The 14,743-nt window shown below is 39.8% G+C and overlaps 3 protein-coding genes across 6 annotated transcripts in view; 2 read left to right on the top strand and 1 right to left on the bottom strand.

Annotated features, from left to right (window-relative positions):
• Positions 1-269: 269 nt before the first annotated feature.
• Positions 270-3,305, top strand: LOC113124417 (caspase-1-like). Of its 2 annotated transcripts, XM_026297239.1 has the most exons (4): positions 270-381; positions 1,073-1,352; positions 1,787-1,860; positions 2,640-3,305. In XM_026297239.1, the coding sequence occupies exons 1-3, from the start codon at positions 375-377 to the stop codon at positions 1,824-1,826; spliced, it is 327 nt and encodes a 108-aa protein (XP_026153024.1). In that variant the 5' UTR covers positions 270-374; the 3' UTR covers positions 1,827-1,860; positions 2,640-3,305. The 2 variants fall into 2 exon arrangements, with proteins under 2 accessions (XP_026153024.1, XP_026153013.1); XM_026297228.1 differs by having other exon boundaries at positions 1,787-3,305.
• A 1,533-nt stretch (positions 3,306-4,838) lies between these two features.
• caspa (caspase a) lies at positions 4,839-8,670 on the top strand. Its single transcript, XM_026297215.2, has 8 exons — positions 4,839-5,076; positions 5,852-6,136; positions 6,226-6,308; positions 6,876-7,052; positions 7,143-7,383; positions 7,526-7,714; positions 7,797-7,906; positions 8,098-8,670. The coding sequence occupies exons 1-8, from the start codon at positions 5,043-5,045 to the stop codon at positions 8,194-8,196; spliced, it is 1,218 nt and encodes a 405-aa protein (XP_026153000.1). The 5' UTR covers positions 4,839-5,042; the 3' UTR covers positions 8,197-8,670.
• Positions 8,671-11,383: 2,713 nt separating this feature from the next.
• The window catches only part of stx1a (syntaxin 1A (brain)), a 49,330-nt gene continuing 45,970 nt past the window's right edge, over positions 11,384-14,743 (bottom strand). Inside the window, exons 9-11 of one of the 3 annotated variants that reach the window (XM_026298582.1) lie at positions 14,559-14,669; positions 14,205-14,315; positions 11,384-12,149 (exon numbers count right to left, since the gene is read on the bottom strand). In XM_026298582.1, the coding sequence (XP_026154367.1) occupies positions 12,072-12,149; positions 14,205-14,315; positions 14,559-14,669 (300 nt within the window). In that variant the 3' untranslated portion in view covers positions 11,384-12,071. Of the gene's footprint in view, positions 12,150-14,066; positions 14,316-14,558; positions 14,670-14,743 lie in introns of those variants that run through there. The other 2 variants (XM_026298581.1, XM_033325536.1) reach the window with 2 other exon arrangements.

Genomic DNA, 14,743 nt, shown 5'->3' with positions numbered 1-14,743 from the left:
GGACCCCCAACTGCTCCCTGGGCACTGCAGCATTGGCTGCATGGTGTGTTTGTGTGTTCACTACTGTGTGTTTGCACTTGGGTGGAAATGGAATTTAAGTGGAGTTTAACTTTAAATGTTTATCCATGGGAAAAGCATTATAATATGTCAGGATTACAGCATATCAAAAATATGTGGTTGTAATGGGAATTGGTCCCAAGAGTGTAGGCATATATGCAAATCTCCTATCACGTAATACATAATACAGGAAACACGTAATACGTAATACAGGAAACACGTAATACAGGAAGTGGGCGTTGTCCAGGGCGGCTAAGCTATGCAGTAGTTTTCCTACCGTCCAAACAGTCCTGTTGACGTGATACGAAATTTGAACAATGGCAGGTAGGAGCCTGAATGTGCTTTGGATGTTATTAGGACTTATGGTAAACAGACTCCTGAACGCTGGGCGTATTATGGAGACGATCAGCCAGCATGTAGTTTCTGTGTGGTTTATACTATAAAGACGATGCGGAAGATCAGGAGGCACAAACAGGCCGATAAATCAGGTTAAAATAAGCGTCTGTCAAAGAAAAGTTTGGATTATTCTGTATTTTCTCACAGCCTATATGACACGTAGACCTATATAGTTTGCCGGTGTTGAGCGTGAAGTTTTGTAAAGTCAAGTAAAATAAAATAAAAAATAAAAATAGAAAGGAATACATACATTGCCTAAAATCCATCCATCCATCTTCTTCCACTTATCCGGGACCAGGTCGCGGGGGCAGTAGCCTAATCAGGGATACCCAGACTTCCTTCTCCCTGGACACTTCCTCCAGCTCTTTAGGGGGGACACCAAGGCGTTCCCAGGCCAGCCGAGAGACAGGCAACATAAACAGACATAAACAGAATGAAAACATGTAAAATTAATGAGAAGTGAAAGGTACAGCTCAACTTTTATTAAATTGCCAGTAACGCAAGTGCAAATCTAGGTACTTTTTGGACAAAACTTTTCAAATGTCACCTATACTACACCATCACTGAACTCACAATAAGAGGCAAAAATGTGAATTGTGCAATTTTCTTTTCCTCCTAGGCATACCCCCTCAACCAAATAATAACCTGAGGGTGAGAGTTCAGTTCGTGGAGAGAATGACCAAAGTACTGATTGATCAGCTCCTGGACGATCTTTTAGCCGATGGTGTCCTGAATGATGGGGAGAAAGACTGGGTACTTGAGGAGAACAGAAGCACAGCAGACAAGGCACGCTGCCTCTTTGACATGGTGAAGAAGAAAGGGGTTATAGCCATGAACAGCATGAGCGACCACCTTAGGCATAGAGATCCTGTGCTCTATGACAGCTTGGTTCCAGCCAGGTGAGCTGCCAAACTTCAGTGGAGCTGGTGAGAACTATCTGAATTAATTTAAAATGAACAAAACTGTAACGTTTTCTCATTAACATTAACAAGAAAACTTCAGTCGATTTCACCAAATCCATATATCAGCAAAACAAAACCACCGAATGTAAAGGTGTGTCCAAACCTTTGACTGGTACTGTACATTATTTGGAATGAGACCATTTCAACGTTTGCATGTGCCTGAGGTAGAGAGAACCTGAAGCTCGTTATTTATATGATGAACCTGCAGTCACTGGATATTTTTTACTGTCAACAAATCTTCTGAAAAGACCAAAGCCAGAAGTGACTAAAACAAACAGCCAAACAAACTAAGAAATATACAATCACCAGTCAGCAGCTCTTAATAAATGCACAGGTTTAAAGACTGACAGCAGTGATTTTTGTTTACGCAGTGTCCCGGGAAGCGCTGACCCTCCTCCCTACATGGAATGAAGACTCTCATCATCCAGTCACAGCAGTTTTCAAAGTGAATAGCTAGTCTTTAATTTCCCCTTTTGGATAAATAAAGTTTATTTCATTTTGTCACGTTAAGTAACAAGATATTCATGCTACTTTAATTACACATAAAAAGCAGGAATAGCAACTTTGAATAATTTCCATCACATGTAACACACGTTCTGTGGGCTGGAGAACAACAGGATGGTTGACTGTGTTTTAACCTTATTTTAGTGCCTTGTCTTAGAGATGGAGGACCACAGTTCTGGTCTCTTATCTTAATCTGGAAGATGGTTGACAGCTCTTTAACCCATTCTGTGTTTGAATGTTCCATCACCTCAAGAAGTGTCCTCTTGCTTTGCATAATTCTAGTGATGGGCAAGTGAAGCCTCATGAAGCACTGAGGCTTTCCTAGCAATTGTGCCAAAAAAGATTCGAAGCTTCGAGACTTCAGTGACGGTGACATCTGATGGACAACTGAAGCCATAGCAACCTCTAAAGAGCACGATGCTCTCCCCCATACTCTAAAACACATTCCAGATTAACCCAAAGAATCAATGCAAATTATATTAAGGGTTAAATGTCCCTAACAGGATTAGAGATACTTCCAACTTTGTAAATGATCATGGTGTTGAATTCAGAAACATTGTTTATTTTTGTGTGAAGTGTTATGAAGGAAAACCTTTAAAGCTAATGGTTTGTCATTTGGGGACTTGTATGGTTGATTTGGAATAACTATTCACAGAAGCAGACAAGTTATTTGTCTTCACAGGTTTTTATTGAGAAATATAATTTTTTCTACTGTCGCAGGCTTCAGTCGGCTCCTCTTCTGGCTGACCAGCTCCCCAGCTTTGGAAAATATTTTTTCACAGGGAACAGATGATGCTGGGATGCACAGATACTTGCATGCAAGTTTCCACAGCGTAGGATATAAAGTCTTTCGTGCCACCCAGTATTTCAAGGCACGGTACTACATGAAAACAGGGACGTGGGACAAGAACATGAACACTAAGGGAAACAAGGCGTGAGGGTCTGGGTCAAACACACTGAGGACTCACAGACCAAGGGGAAAACATGGACATGAAAAAGAGGGACAAGGCATGAGGGTCTGGGTCACACACTGAGGACTCACAGACCGAGGGGAAAATATGGACATGAAAAAGAGGGACAAGGCATGAACAAAGGAGTTACAAGGACAGGGTGGCAAGACAGAAACCAAAAACATAAGAGGAACGAGACAAACACGCAAGACAGCGACAACACAGTGACAAAAGAAAAACCAGAACAACTTAACTTAGATCTGTGCGAACAAAAAGGCAATCCAAGATCAACAAAAGTCCAAAAGAAACCAGGAAGTCCAAAGCAGGATCACAACAATGTCTTGCCTGGCTGTGCCTAGCCAGTGATCTCTCACTCTGTATTCAGTGTGCTTAGTGACAGTTTACTCCTTGTGCAATTAAAGTTGATTTAAACTGAGTCACGGCAGCACAATTAACTAATTCATTTTCTATACCTGCTTATTCCTGCTTAGGGTCACAGGGATCTGCTGGAGCCTATCCCAGCTCTCTTTGGGTGACAGGCAGGGGTACACCCTGGACAGGTCACCAGTCCATCACAGGGCCACATAGAGACAAACAACCTCACACACTCACTAGAGTCACTAATCAACCTGACATACATGTTTTTGGACTGTGGGAGGAAACCAGAGTACCTGGAGTAAACTCACAAGCACAGGGAGAACATGCAGACTCCACACAGAAAGGCCCCTGATGGGTTTCAAACCAGGAACCTTCTTGCTGTGAGGCAAGATCTTACTTTCATTTATGTTTCATACTGAAGTACCTTATGTTCAAATACACAACTGCTAGGTGCAATAAAGTGATCTATTTAACAATTACAGCAGAGACACTACACTTAAAAACCAATTTAAAATTTATTTGGAAAAACTTGATTTTGAACAGACTCAACTTGCAAAACTTGCTGGTAATTGTAGTATTTAAATTCATATAACTTCAAAGTTTCCTATAATAACTGAAAAAAACTAATTGGAGCGATATATCAGTCTTTACTTCAAAATGTGATTTAATTTAAGTGGGTGGTAAATAAAAATGCATTTACTTATAGCAGAAAAGTTCATTCCCTTTGCGCAATATTGCTTCTGCGTAATTTCAAGCTCTTGCAGTCAGGCGCCCCCTGAACTGTCTTGTAGCTGACATTATTACAGATCGAAAGTTCTATTCAACAAGAGGAGCTGTTGGAAAAGTGTTCACTTTGGTGTGCAGTGCGCTGCTGCACCCTCTCTGGAGTAAAGCTTTCCTTTTTAAGGCGGAGGCTGTTTGTTTGCAAGTGGAGTGTACCGTACTGATAATGTAGAGTCGGTTACTCGGCGTAAAGCAGGAAACATCTTTATCATCGCAAACTGTGGACTAGACGCACGGCCCTTGCGCTGAACTGTGAACTTTTCTTCATTCAGTCCAAACAGTCCTGTTGAAGCTGAAGCGACGTGATACGAGATTTGAACAATGGCAGGTAAGAGTCTGGATGTGCTTTGGATATTACCAGGATTTATGGTAAACAGGCTCCTGTGCGCGCTGGGAGGATCATGGAGACGATCAGCCAGCATGTAGTTCCTGTAAGTGGACTGTGCTATGAAGACGATGAGGAAGATCAGGAGGCACAAACAGGCCGATACATCAGTTAAAGAAAAGTTTAGATTATTCAGTATTGTCTCTCAGCCTATATGACACGTAGACCTCTATAGTTTCAGTTTGCTGCCGCTCACGTGTTTCACCATCTGTAGCTCTACTAAGTCCACTGCTATTAAATAACCCCGATGACCTCTTTTTCTGGTTTTCCGTATTGTGACTCACAGGCTTAATGTAGGTTGTAAGATAAAACAAAAAATGGCAGCGGTGACGTGTCTTGCATTATATTCATGGTCAGACTAAACTGTTTTATTTACAGTTTGTGCAGCAGAACTCAATCGTGTTTTTTCACTAAAGAATCCGATTTATTCTGGCTGAGAATATGATTGTCTAATTTCTAACTTGAACTTCCAAAGTATAACAGGGACGCGCACGCACACGGTTGTCAGATATTCCAGGGAAAAGGCGGAGCTGTAAACGTTTCTTGGACGAGGAAATCCACAGTCAGTCCCTCGCCTCTTTAAAGTGAAAGTAAAAACCACGTTCATGGGGAAATATATAAGACGCGATGCACATGTCTAACGACAACTGTAAAAATAAAGGTACCAAGGTTTTCAGTTATTTTAGCCACGCCCAGTTAAATGCATGAACTCATGTATGAAGCGATGTTGCTTATTATGAGGAAAAGGGTAACTGTGTATTCAACGCTGTGAGCCAGTGAAGCGTCAGTTGAGGGCTGCTGTTAAGACAAAGGTGGTCAGGCCTGAATATTCATCAGCCATATGTTCTTGCACCAGAAATCTCAGTGCACAAAAGAGCAAATTTCATCTTTTATAGAAAAACTCTCATCAAACTTGGAAATAACTGAGGATGGATGACGATCAGTTAGTTAGGAGCCGAGTCTTTCTGTGTGGAGTCTGCATGTTCTCCCTGTGCTTGTGAGTTTACTCCAGGTACTCTGGTTTCCTCCCACAGTCCAAAAACATGTATGTCAGGTTTATTAGTGACTCTAGTGAGTGTGTGAGGTTGTTTGTCTCTATGTGGCCCTGTGATGGACTGGTGACCTGTCCAGGGTGTACCCGTCTTTCACCCAAAGAGAGCTGGGATAGGCTCCAGCAGATCCCTGTGACCCTAAATAGGAATAAGCAGGTATTGATGCTGGATGGATGGAAAGAGATGAAAAACCAGTTAAAACACAGCTTGGATAAAACAGTTGCAGAACAAGCACAAGAAGACACAAGCTGATTACAAATCACGTGGCTGCTCAGTGTGGTTGCATTTACACAGGGTCCCATTGTCTTATAAGTCATATCTATCTATCTATGAACTGATAACTGAACATAAAGTGTAAAAGAGGTTTTGTGTAATATCTTCCAGATAAGGAGCTGTTCAAGGTTAGGGTTCAGTTTGTGGAGAGAGTCTCCAAAGACCTGATTAAACAGCTCCTGGATGACCTTTTAGAGGATGGTGTCCTGAATGAAGGGGAGAAAGACTCAGTACTCGAGGAGAACAGCATCACAAGAGACAGGGCACGCTGCCTCATCGACACTGTAAAGAAGAAAGGGAAGATAGCCAGCGGCAAGATGATCGCTCACCTTGAGCGCAGAGATGCAAATCTTTTCTCTGAGCTGGGTTTATGCAGTGGTCAGCCTGAACCGCCAGGTGAGCTGACGTCTTTCGGCCACTTCTATTCAAAACGTACACAAACAGAAACACTTCATTATGGACAGCAATGTTTTGTTGTGTTGCAGCTGCAGAGGAGAAGCAGGAGTGGTCAGCCACACTCATCCCCACCACTGAGGCATTCTGGAGCTCAAAAGTCAACGATCGAAATGTTAGTCATTCACAAAAAATGCTACAAAATATCTCACACTATCTTAAGTGAAACCAGAATAACAAGAAATAAAACTGTACTTTTGATGCAACAACAGTATTAAGATTGTTGTTTTGTATCTTCAGTGTTAAAACCAGTTCATTTTCTTTGAGCTTAAATTTGTCGTGTGTGAAATTAACACTTTTCCTGTCATTGATCGTGTTAAGATGTTTTTGTTTAACTTTTGATATAAATTTACAATAAAAGGTACAAATCCTATTCTTCTATAATATTTAACTAACCCATGATTCACAATGAGTTAATGCACAAACTAATGCAGGATGTATCATGAATTCCTGTTAGTCGCTATTAACAATTGACCAAGTCATTATAGTTTTCAGTGACTAATACATTCTTAGATTATCAGTTAAGAAATGTTTAATCTAAGCTAATAGAGCTGATGAACTGATACATCCTGCATTAACTCTTGTATTAAATCATTGTGAATCATGTGTTAAGAATTGCTGAAGTATATGAACCGTGCCTTTTTGTAAAGTTTTACCTAAATTTCTTTAAATTCTTTTTCAGATTTACCCTGTGACCAAGAATAACATTAGGAACCGTGTGGCCCTGCTAATCACTAATATAAAGTTTGCTAATGAGAGGTTGAACAGAAGGGGAGCTGAGAAGGACGAGGAGAACATGGAGAAACTGCTCAGAGCTCTGGGATATGAAGTAGTGAAATACACAAACCTCACAGGAGAGGTACATATTAAAAGGGAAATTAAAAAAAAAAAACATATTTGGTTGAGTTACTACTAATACTGATACTAATATCTGACATTTCTTTCACAGGAAATTGACAAGGCCCTAATTGATTTCTCTAAACATTCAAAACTCAAAGAGACAGACAGTGTGTTTGTGGTGATCATGTCTCATGGGAAGCTGGGGGCTGTCCTGGGCGTCAACTGGAAAGAGAACTGCTCTGATAAGGATGAGCTCCCCATCAACAACATTTACAAACACTTAGATTCAGAGGGGTGTCCAGCGCTGCTTAACAAACCCAAGATCATAATCATCCAGGCCTGCAGAGGAGGTGATTCTCATTTATTCTTACAGACAAACTAAACTTGAATACAAATTCAAGCAGGAGTCTGCTAAATGGATGTCTCGTGTGTTGTCTTTAAGTGAGTGGGGCTCTCTTCACCTGCATTAAAAACATGCCACATGTGTTTCAGAGGAGGACGGAGCTGTGCTTGTTTGTGACAGTGTGAAACCTGCTGTGACTGTGAAACCTGCTGTGTTTAGCGATGAAGCACCACAGTGTCGTCCAGCTGCATCTGCTGCTGAGGATGACGTGGAGGATGATTCTATTCGACGCGTACACAAAGAGAAAGATTTCATTTCTCTTCTTTCCAGCACCCCTGGTCAGTTCAACTGAAATATCTGTGTCGAGACAGTGAAGAACATTATCGTTTACTGTTTCTATATGTTTTTTTTCCCTTTCAGATACTGTCTCATATCGACACAGAGATGATGGCTCTTTTCTTATCCAGTATGTTGTTGACGTGTTCAACAACTTTGCACGTAATGATGATGTTGATGAACTTTTCAGAAAGGTGAGTTTTGCAAGAGTAAACCGTGTTTCTGGGTGTGAAATATACTTGCGTAGTAAACAACAGCTGACTCATCACAACTCTCAGGTGGGAAGGTAATATCAGGTGTAAGGTGACAGCACCACAGGGTGATGGTCTGCTTTTATTGGTTTTATCTTCGTATAAATGATTAACTGTTTATTTCAACGACATAGGTCATGCAGCGGTTTGAGGAGTTTCAGGACAGAAAACAGATGCCAACCAAAGACAGATGCACTGTGACAAAGCACATCTACCTCTTTCCAGGTCTGTGAGAAAGCACTCACTTTTCAAAGCTCAAAGATTCACAGGTGAATAGAGGCCAATGTGGAAACTTTAACTTTTTACAGTTTTTTGTTATTAACTCAGGCACAGTAACTCTTTGTTATCATAAACACGCTCAAATAACATACAGAACTGACATGTTGCAAGTGAATGCAATTCAATTGTTATAATTTACCACTTTCCTAATTTCTCACCTTTTAAAAGAAAATGCATTATAGACATGTATTAAACAGGGAACTATAATGCATTGAAATCTAATCCAGGGCTGGTGCATTTAGAGTATCTCATAGCTGGAGGGGATGATCTCATTGGAATTGCTTTTTATACGCTCACTAATATCACTTTAAGCTTTGTTTATACAATTTTCTATTAATTCATGTTTTTATTATGACCTATTGACACTGTGTTTTATTAATTTTGTGTACATGTTTCAAACTACAAATGAAAACTTTTATACACCATTATCAGTATTGTGTATTTATTTTGTTATGATATCTGCGTTCAGCACTTCAAATATTTTGAAGCTATTTCATTGGTTATCTGTGCTAAATTCACACATCACTAGCACACTGGACCTGCTGTAACATGAATACTGAAAGTGTTTCATTTTAAAAATACAAGAGATAACATGACAAAAAATCTAATATGGCAACATCATGTCAGGGATAGTTATGTAATCTCATGTGACAAATACATAAAGAGCATTGCAGAGCCACCAACTAGAAGTGCTTTCTTTTTAATACCTCATTATTATGACCTAACACTCTACCAAAGCATTTCTTTTTCCAGACCACTGAGACAGGATTAACTGTTTGTCACATATGTCTTTTTTCAGTGTCACACAGTGTAATACAATCATGTAAGTTTTGAGGTACTTGTTCTTTGTTTACATTGTGCATTACTTTATAATCAAATCACATGTGGTTGACTCCTAATGGTGAATTTACTTTCACTATGAAGAACAGGGAACTTCAGAGTCTAGATGAGTGTTTTAAAGTGCTGACAGGACACAGTTGGAAGCACAGAAATGGGAAGTGCATTCTTCCATTACAAGCCACAAATGATTGAGCTGACATTACACTCACATTCCAAAATGATAACATTGTAAAACACTGATTTTGTGACCTGGACAAAACATATAAGAAATGTTAAGTCTTATGAGAAATCAGTTTACTTCATTTCCTGTCAGTAAAGATGTGCAAACATTCAAACTTATTCATTTTCACTTTGAAACACTCAATCACAGACGCTGAATGGTGTTGCTTCGGTCCTAAACTTTCTCTAGAAACAAGGTTTAATGCTGACATAATGACAAAACAGACTAGTCCATGTGTTCACTGCCTTGAGGTATAATGAAAAATGGTAACCTCGATGGTCTCATTAGAGTGATCCATGAAGACAGGAACATGGTAGCAATAAAGGTATGGCCGTGTGAGTTAGAGAGGGCTAACGTCCAAAGATTGCTCATTGTCGGTGATTAGTGACATACTTCCAAAGTTATGCTCTGTGCTGTACGTCCATATGATCCTAAAGAAGTCAGAAGTCAAAAGGATAAGGGTAAGGAGTTTTACTGTCATTGTGATTTATACAGTGAAACTAAGATGGCACTCTTATAAATAGATCATGCAGTGCTGAGAGAAATGGGCTTCCCAGTTATCCTCACTGGCCTAAGTCTGAATATTGCTCCCCAGTGTCTATCTCCCAATGGCCTGCTAAAGCTAAAGGCCCCTTTTAAAATAAGAATTTTTCTTAATGGAAAGATGTGAAGATTTTCTACCCAAAACTTATATGAGATGTATATCTGAGACTAATGCCCATCAATGTGTGTGCCGTAGTGTGGAAAATTGCATCTGAGTTTTTTTTTTTTAAAGAAACCTAATGTGATGTGAGGCTTTACGTGATAGTTTCATGCTCTCTCTCTCTGAAGAAAAACCTTACACAGACTCTAAGGGTTTAACACTCCATTTTAATCATGATCAGATTGTTTTCCTTCACTGCCTGCAAAGCACAGCCTGACATACTCTGGCTCAGTTAATGCAAGCTCAGCCAAAAAAGCTGTGTTTGCAGAGTGATCATCAGTCTGATGACTATGTGACTGATGAAGCCACTTGGACGGGTGGTGAAACATTTTGACTTAAAAAAACTGAAAGTCCATTTGCCATGACTCAAACTTTAGATAACTGCCCCTGCACAAATGAGAATCTCTGCAGACATTTTCCAGCAAACCTTAAACTTGAACTTCAAGCTTCAGTTCAATTTAATGCAAGCTTTAATTAATTTATTAACAAGTACTTTTACTTATGATGCATCAAGTAAATTTAGCTTAGAATGCATTTGTTTTTTTTTACTTAAGATTTTAAATGCAGAACATTTGACACTACACACTACATGCTCTAATATACAGTACAATAATGTTTCAGAGTCATTTTTCCTCAATATTTACAGCAGCAAGCTCAAAGTCATTATGACCAAAAGTCACAATGGCCACAATTAGAAAAACCCTAATTTTAAAAACACCAGATTTTGACTTTAATGCAATTACAGAAACATATTGTCTCTATGCATGCACGTGAAAAGTAAAGCCCAAACTCTGATAGTGAGTTTTCAGATAAACTTTATTTGAAAAAAAAAAAACAAAAACAAAAAACAAAACAACTCAACTTAAACAAATAAACCATCATCACAATACAACACAAAGGCAACAAGTTGAGTAGGCAACATGGCAACACAGTTGCAGTCTGTGTATGATCTGATGTGTTGCCAGAAATCTGATATGAGAATCTTTTACAGGGCTACTATGAGTTCATGCTTTCATTTTCTCCTCCAGTTCATTCACAACTTAAACAGAGTAGTAGTGTGACAGGAGGATATGCTCTGTTCAAAGCTGGAGCTTTGTAAAAAGACATAAAACAACAAGGGTTTGCCACTTACAGACCAGAATACCAGTCCAACCAAACAACACTCCTTTTTAACAGCTTATTTGAACATACTGGCAGTGTTAGAGAGCTTAAGATCAGCTTACACTTTATTACAAAAACAAAGACACAAGTGGCTGGAGACAAGCACTCATGTTTTCATTCCAGGACGCACATTCTGCATGTTCTAACATGGAGCTACAACTGAACGCGCACGTAACGTCTTTGCATGCATCCACGCACACACACACACACACTCAACACTGGAGCAACACGGTTAGAAATGCTGAGCAACTGGTAAGGCCAAATGAAATTAAGTAGAAAAAGTTTGCCGTGTGATTATTCTACAAGCAAAAATATCCCACATCTGTTGTCGTCTTTCCTTTGGGCAATAGGATACAAAACACCACTTTACGGTGAACTAAACCATGCAGGGCTTTTGAAGGGAGGTAGAGGACATCAGCAAAAGAGAGAGAGAAATAATTCAAAAGACTAGAAAAGATAAAAACTTGAAATCAACAGAAGTCTACAGTCTATATAACGTGGCTTTGAGAACACTGCTGTGGTCTGTACAACACAAAATCGACATTACAACTGAATAAGTGTCATATCTGTGGAAGCTGGAATGTGTTAGTATAGTGTTACATGCCATCAACGTCTTCATTCAAGAATTCACTTTTGGGAACATATGATTGACAACACTCAGATAAACATTTTGCAGCACCACACATTTACATAATAGCAACTCATGCGAAAACACCTGTGGCCCTGTACACTGTGTGTAAGTAAAACGTACTGTATCGCACAGTAGGTAACAAACCTTGTGCTAAACATGTAATAGATTGCATTCATCATGAAAATAGGAAACTGAAAATGTGAATCTGTTGTGTTTTTGCTCTGCATGGTGTGTGTATTTGGGGTGTATCTCTTTGTGTAACTGTGGCCGAGGTTTAGGCCAGTGTTCCTCCAACGATGGAAGCAATGACAATTCCCAGAACCACACAGCATATAAGGATCATAATTTTCTTCTGTGTAGCGGGTCACAAGAACAGATTAACAGTCGTTCCCCGGCAGCCAAATGGAGAGCAGAAGAAAACATGTTAGAAAAGTCACTTGTACTTTGTCTAATACATGTTACAATATTTGTAATAATCAGAACAAAATGCAGTTAAGTGGAAATATATAATGTGGTTTGGAAAAAGACTATTTGATTTCATTGCATCTGAAGATGTTGTTGGAGTGTGACCTCAGTTTAAAAATATTTTAATATCTTCCAGGTTTAAAAGCCCAAATCTTTAGTTCCTGCATTTTCTTCACAGCACATTAAAAAACATACAGCATATGTACACATATGCCACAGTCATAAATCTGACAATGTGGCAGAAAGGAATGCAAACAACTTCCTCTTGAAAAGTGCTGAAAGCAAAGCAAGAAATGCATCAGTGTTCACTGAACTTGTTTGGTTTTTCTATGAAAAAGCCCACATAAGGAGTTTAAAGCAAACCTAACTTGTAAAATGTGTCTTGCCAGCATGTACCTGGCTCTCATCCAAGTGAGGGGACAGTGTTTACATAAAAGCATGCAAAGCTCTTTCACAGACTGCAGAACATGCACATGACAATGGTGTGTGACTCAAACACAATCACAAAGGACAAACTATGTCTACAACTCTTAATTTATAAAAAAAATAATGTTAAAATGCATATAAAAGCAAACGTACAGAGACATGCTGGACTACCATCAGACAAGTAATATTAGTCAGCTTCCCAGTTCACAAGCAAGTACTAACTATACAGAGTTCACTAATCAGCACGTTATCAGCTGAACAGCTACTGTGGCGGTGCATTTCTTTGGCAGCCATATGGTCTACAGTGTATGATTTGTCCTGCTCTGTCTGCGTTGTGGGGATTTCTTAGGGTCCTAAGTGAGTCCAACCGCGAGGGAAATAATGAGGATGGTCACACAAGCTGCAATACAACCTCCTATCAGGATCACCTTCTGGATGGGTAAAAGGAAGGGAAAACAAGGAAGGCAAAATATCAGATAATGACTCAGTGGATGTGTGAGGAGATCCATGAGAAATAGGAAGAAAGAGGGCAAGAAAGGAAGAAATAGGAAGAAACTATGTTGTTGCATCACGTCTTGATTATAAGTGAGGAAATAACCATGTCGAAGGCTCTTATTGGTTTTTTCGATGTATTAAATTCCTAACTAGGAGTGCTGTTAAAGATATTAACCAAGAGGTGGCAGAGTTGTTCCACGCTAGTGAAGGTTGTTAGTCGAAGGAAGGACATGATCATAAACCCAAGTTACCCAGTGATATGCCTCTCTACATGAACTGCAGCCCAGTTGGTCTGAGTCGTTATGAACCTGTTCATCAACACCAACCATTATGTCCATGATGTGCTCTTTCACATGATTGTCAAAGTGCCCGTTATTTAAGGCTATTCATTACATATAAAGGTGGACGTTGTTACAGTTTTTATTTTCATAACTGTAAAAATGTTAAAGTTTGTTTTATTGTGTTTCCCAGCTGAAAACATTTGGTCAATACATACATACTGTACTGGAGAAAACATGTGACTCTTTAAATTTAATAGACTGGCAATGAAGCTGGTCTGCCTCCTCACTCATATGTGTAATTAAGTTTGACTTACACATTTACACATTTGACTTACACAAGTTAAATATTTCCATCATTTATCTGTTTTTAGCTATCCAGCATAGTTTGGCTTCCCAGCTGTCTTGCTAACTAACAAACTCTCAGTAGCAGGTGGCATTCAGGTGTTTCGGTTGACTCAGGCTGGTGTCCTGTGGCTCACTGATTATCACAACAAGCTGTAAACTGAAATTCAATATGTAAAACACCTTGTTGGGAATCACTTGTTTGACAAGAATGACACACACACACACACACACACACATCCTCCGCATGCAGAATACATGACAGCTGAGCATGCACACACCAAAATCACAGCACTACACTACGCACAGTTCATGCAACGCTTCTGGACCCATCGATCGGTTTTTCATGTGATAGCATGTTTGTGCACATGCATTGTTTTGCTGTAAGTGTGACTCACCCTTCGGGCTTTACTCTGGTATTTAACCGCCTTCTTAGTGTCTGATACTGCCCTCTCCACGTAGTCTACAGAGTGCTCGACATTGTACTCTATGCGGTCTATCATTTCGCCCTAGAAGAGGTTAGTTGCAGAGGAGATGTGGAAGACATGCAGACAGAAGAAAAAAGAGGGAGGCAGATGTGAAGGAGGAGGAGGAGGAGTGGATACAGATGGAGAGGAGTTTAGGGAAAGGGAAGGAATCATGGGTCAATGAGAAGGAGAGAGAAGGGGAAGCATCCAGGGGAAAAGAAAGAGAAACAAAGACAAGAATCACGTCAGAGTCCGTTTTTAAACTGTATGCATCTTAAATCTCACCCGTCTGCTGGTCTTTTTGAACTTTTTGCATTTTGGTATCCTCTCCTTTGCCTGCTCCACATATTCCTGAGCCCCCAGCACACTCCGCTCAATATTGTTCACCAGTTCGCCCTGCACGAAAATAAGAGGAAGAGTCAATGTAGAAGTGATGTGAGCAGAAATCTGCCTGAACTCACATTCTGTAC

This window comes from Mastacembelus armatus, chromosome 13 (assembly GCF_900324485.2).
Source record: "Mastacembelus armatus chromosome 13, fMasArm1.2, whole genome shotgun sequence".
NCBI classification, from domain to species: Eukaryota; Metazoa; Chordata; class Actinopteri; order Synbranchiformes; family Mastacembelidae; genus Mastacembelus; species Mastacembelus armatus.
The sequence above is the reverse complement of the archived record's forward strand: the minus strand, read 5'-3'. Positions and strand labels throughout refer to the sequence as shown.

Bases quoted from the DNA above. Each gene is read 5' to 3' on its own strand.
- LOC113124417 (XM_026297239.1), top strand. The intron at 1,353-1,786 runs GTGAGCTGCCAA...TTGTTTACGCAG, and splicing joins GACAGCTTGGTTCCAGCCAG to TGTCCCGGGAAGCGCTGACC.
- caspa (XM_026297215.2), top strand. From the start codon at position 5,043: ATGCACATGTCTAACGACAACTGTAAAAATAAAG. The intron at 5,077-5,851 runs GTACCAAGGTTT...AATATCTTCCAG, and splicing joins CGACAACTGTAAAAATAAAG to ATAAGGAGCTGTTCAAGGTT. The intron at 7,384-7,525 runs GTGATTCTCATT...CATGTGTTTCAG, and splicing joins CATCCAGGCCTGCAGAGGAG to AGGAGGACGGAGCTGTGCTT.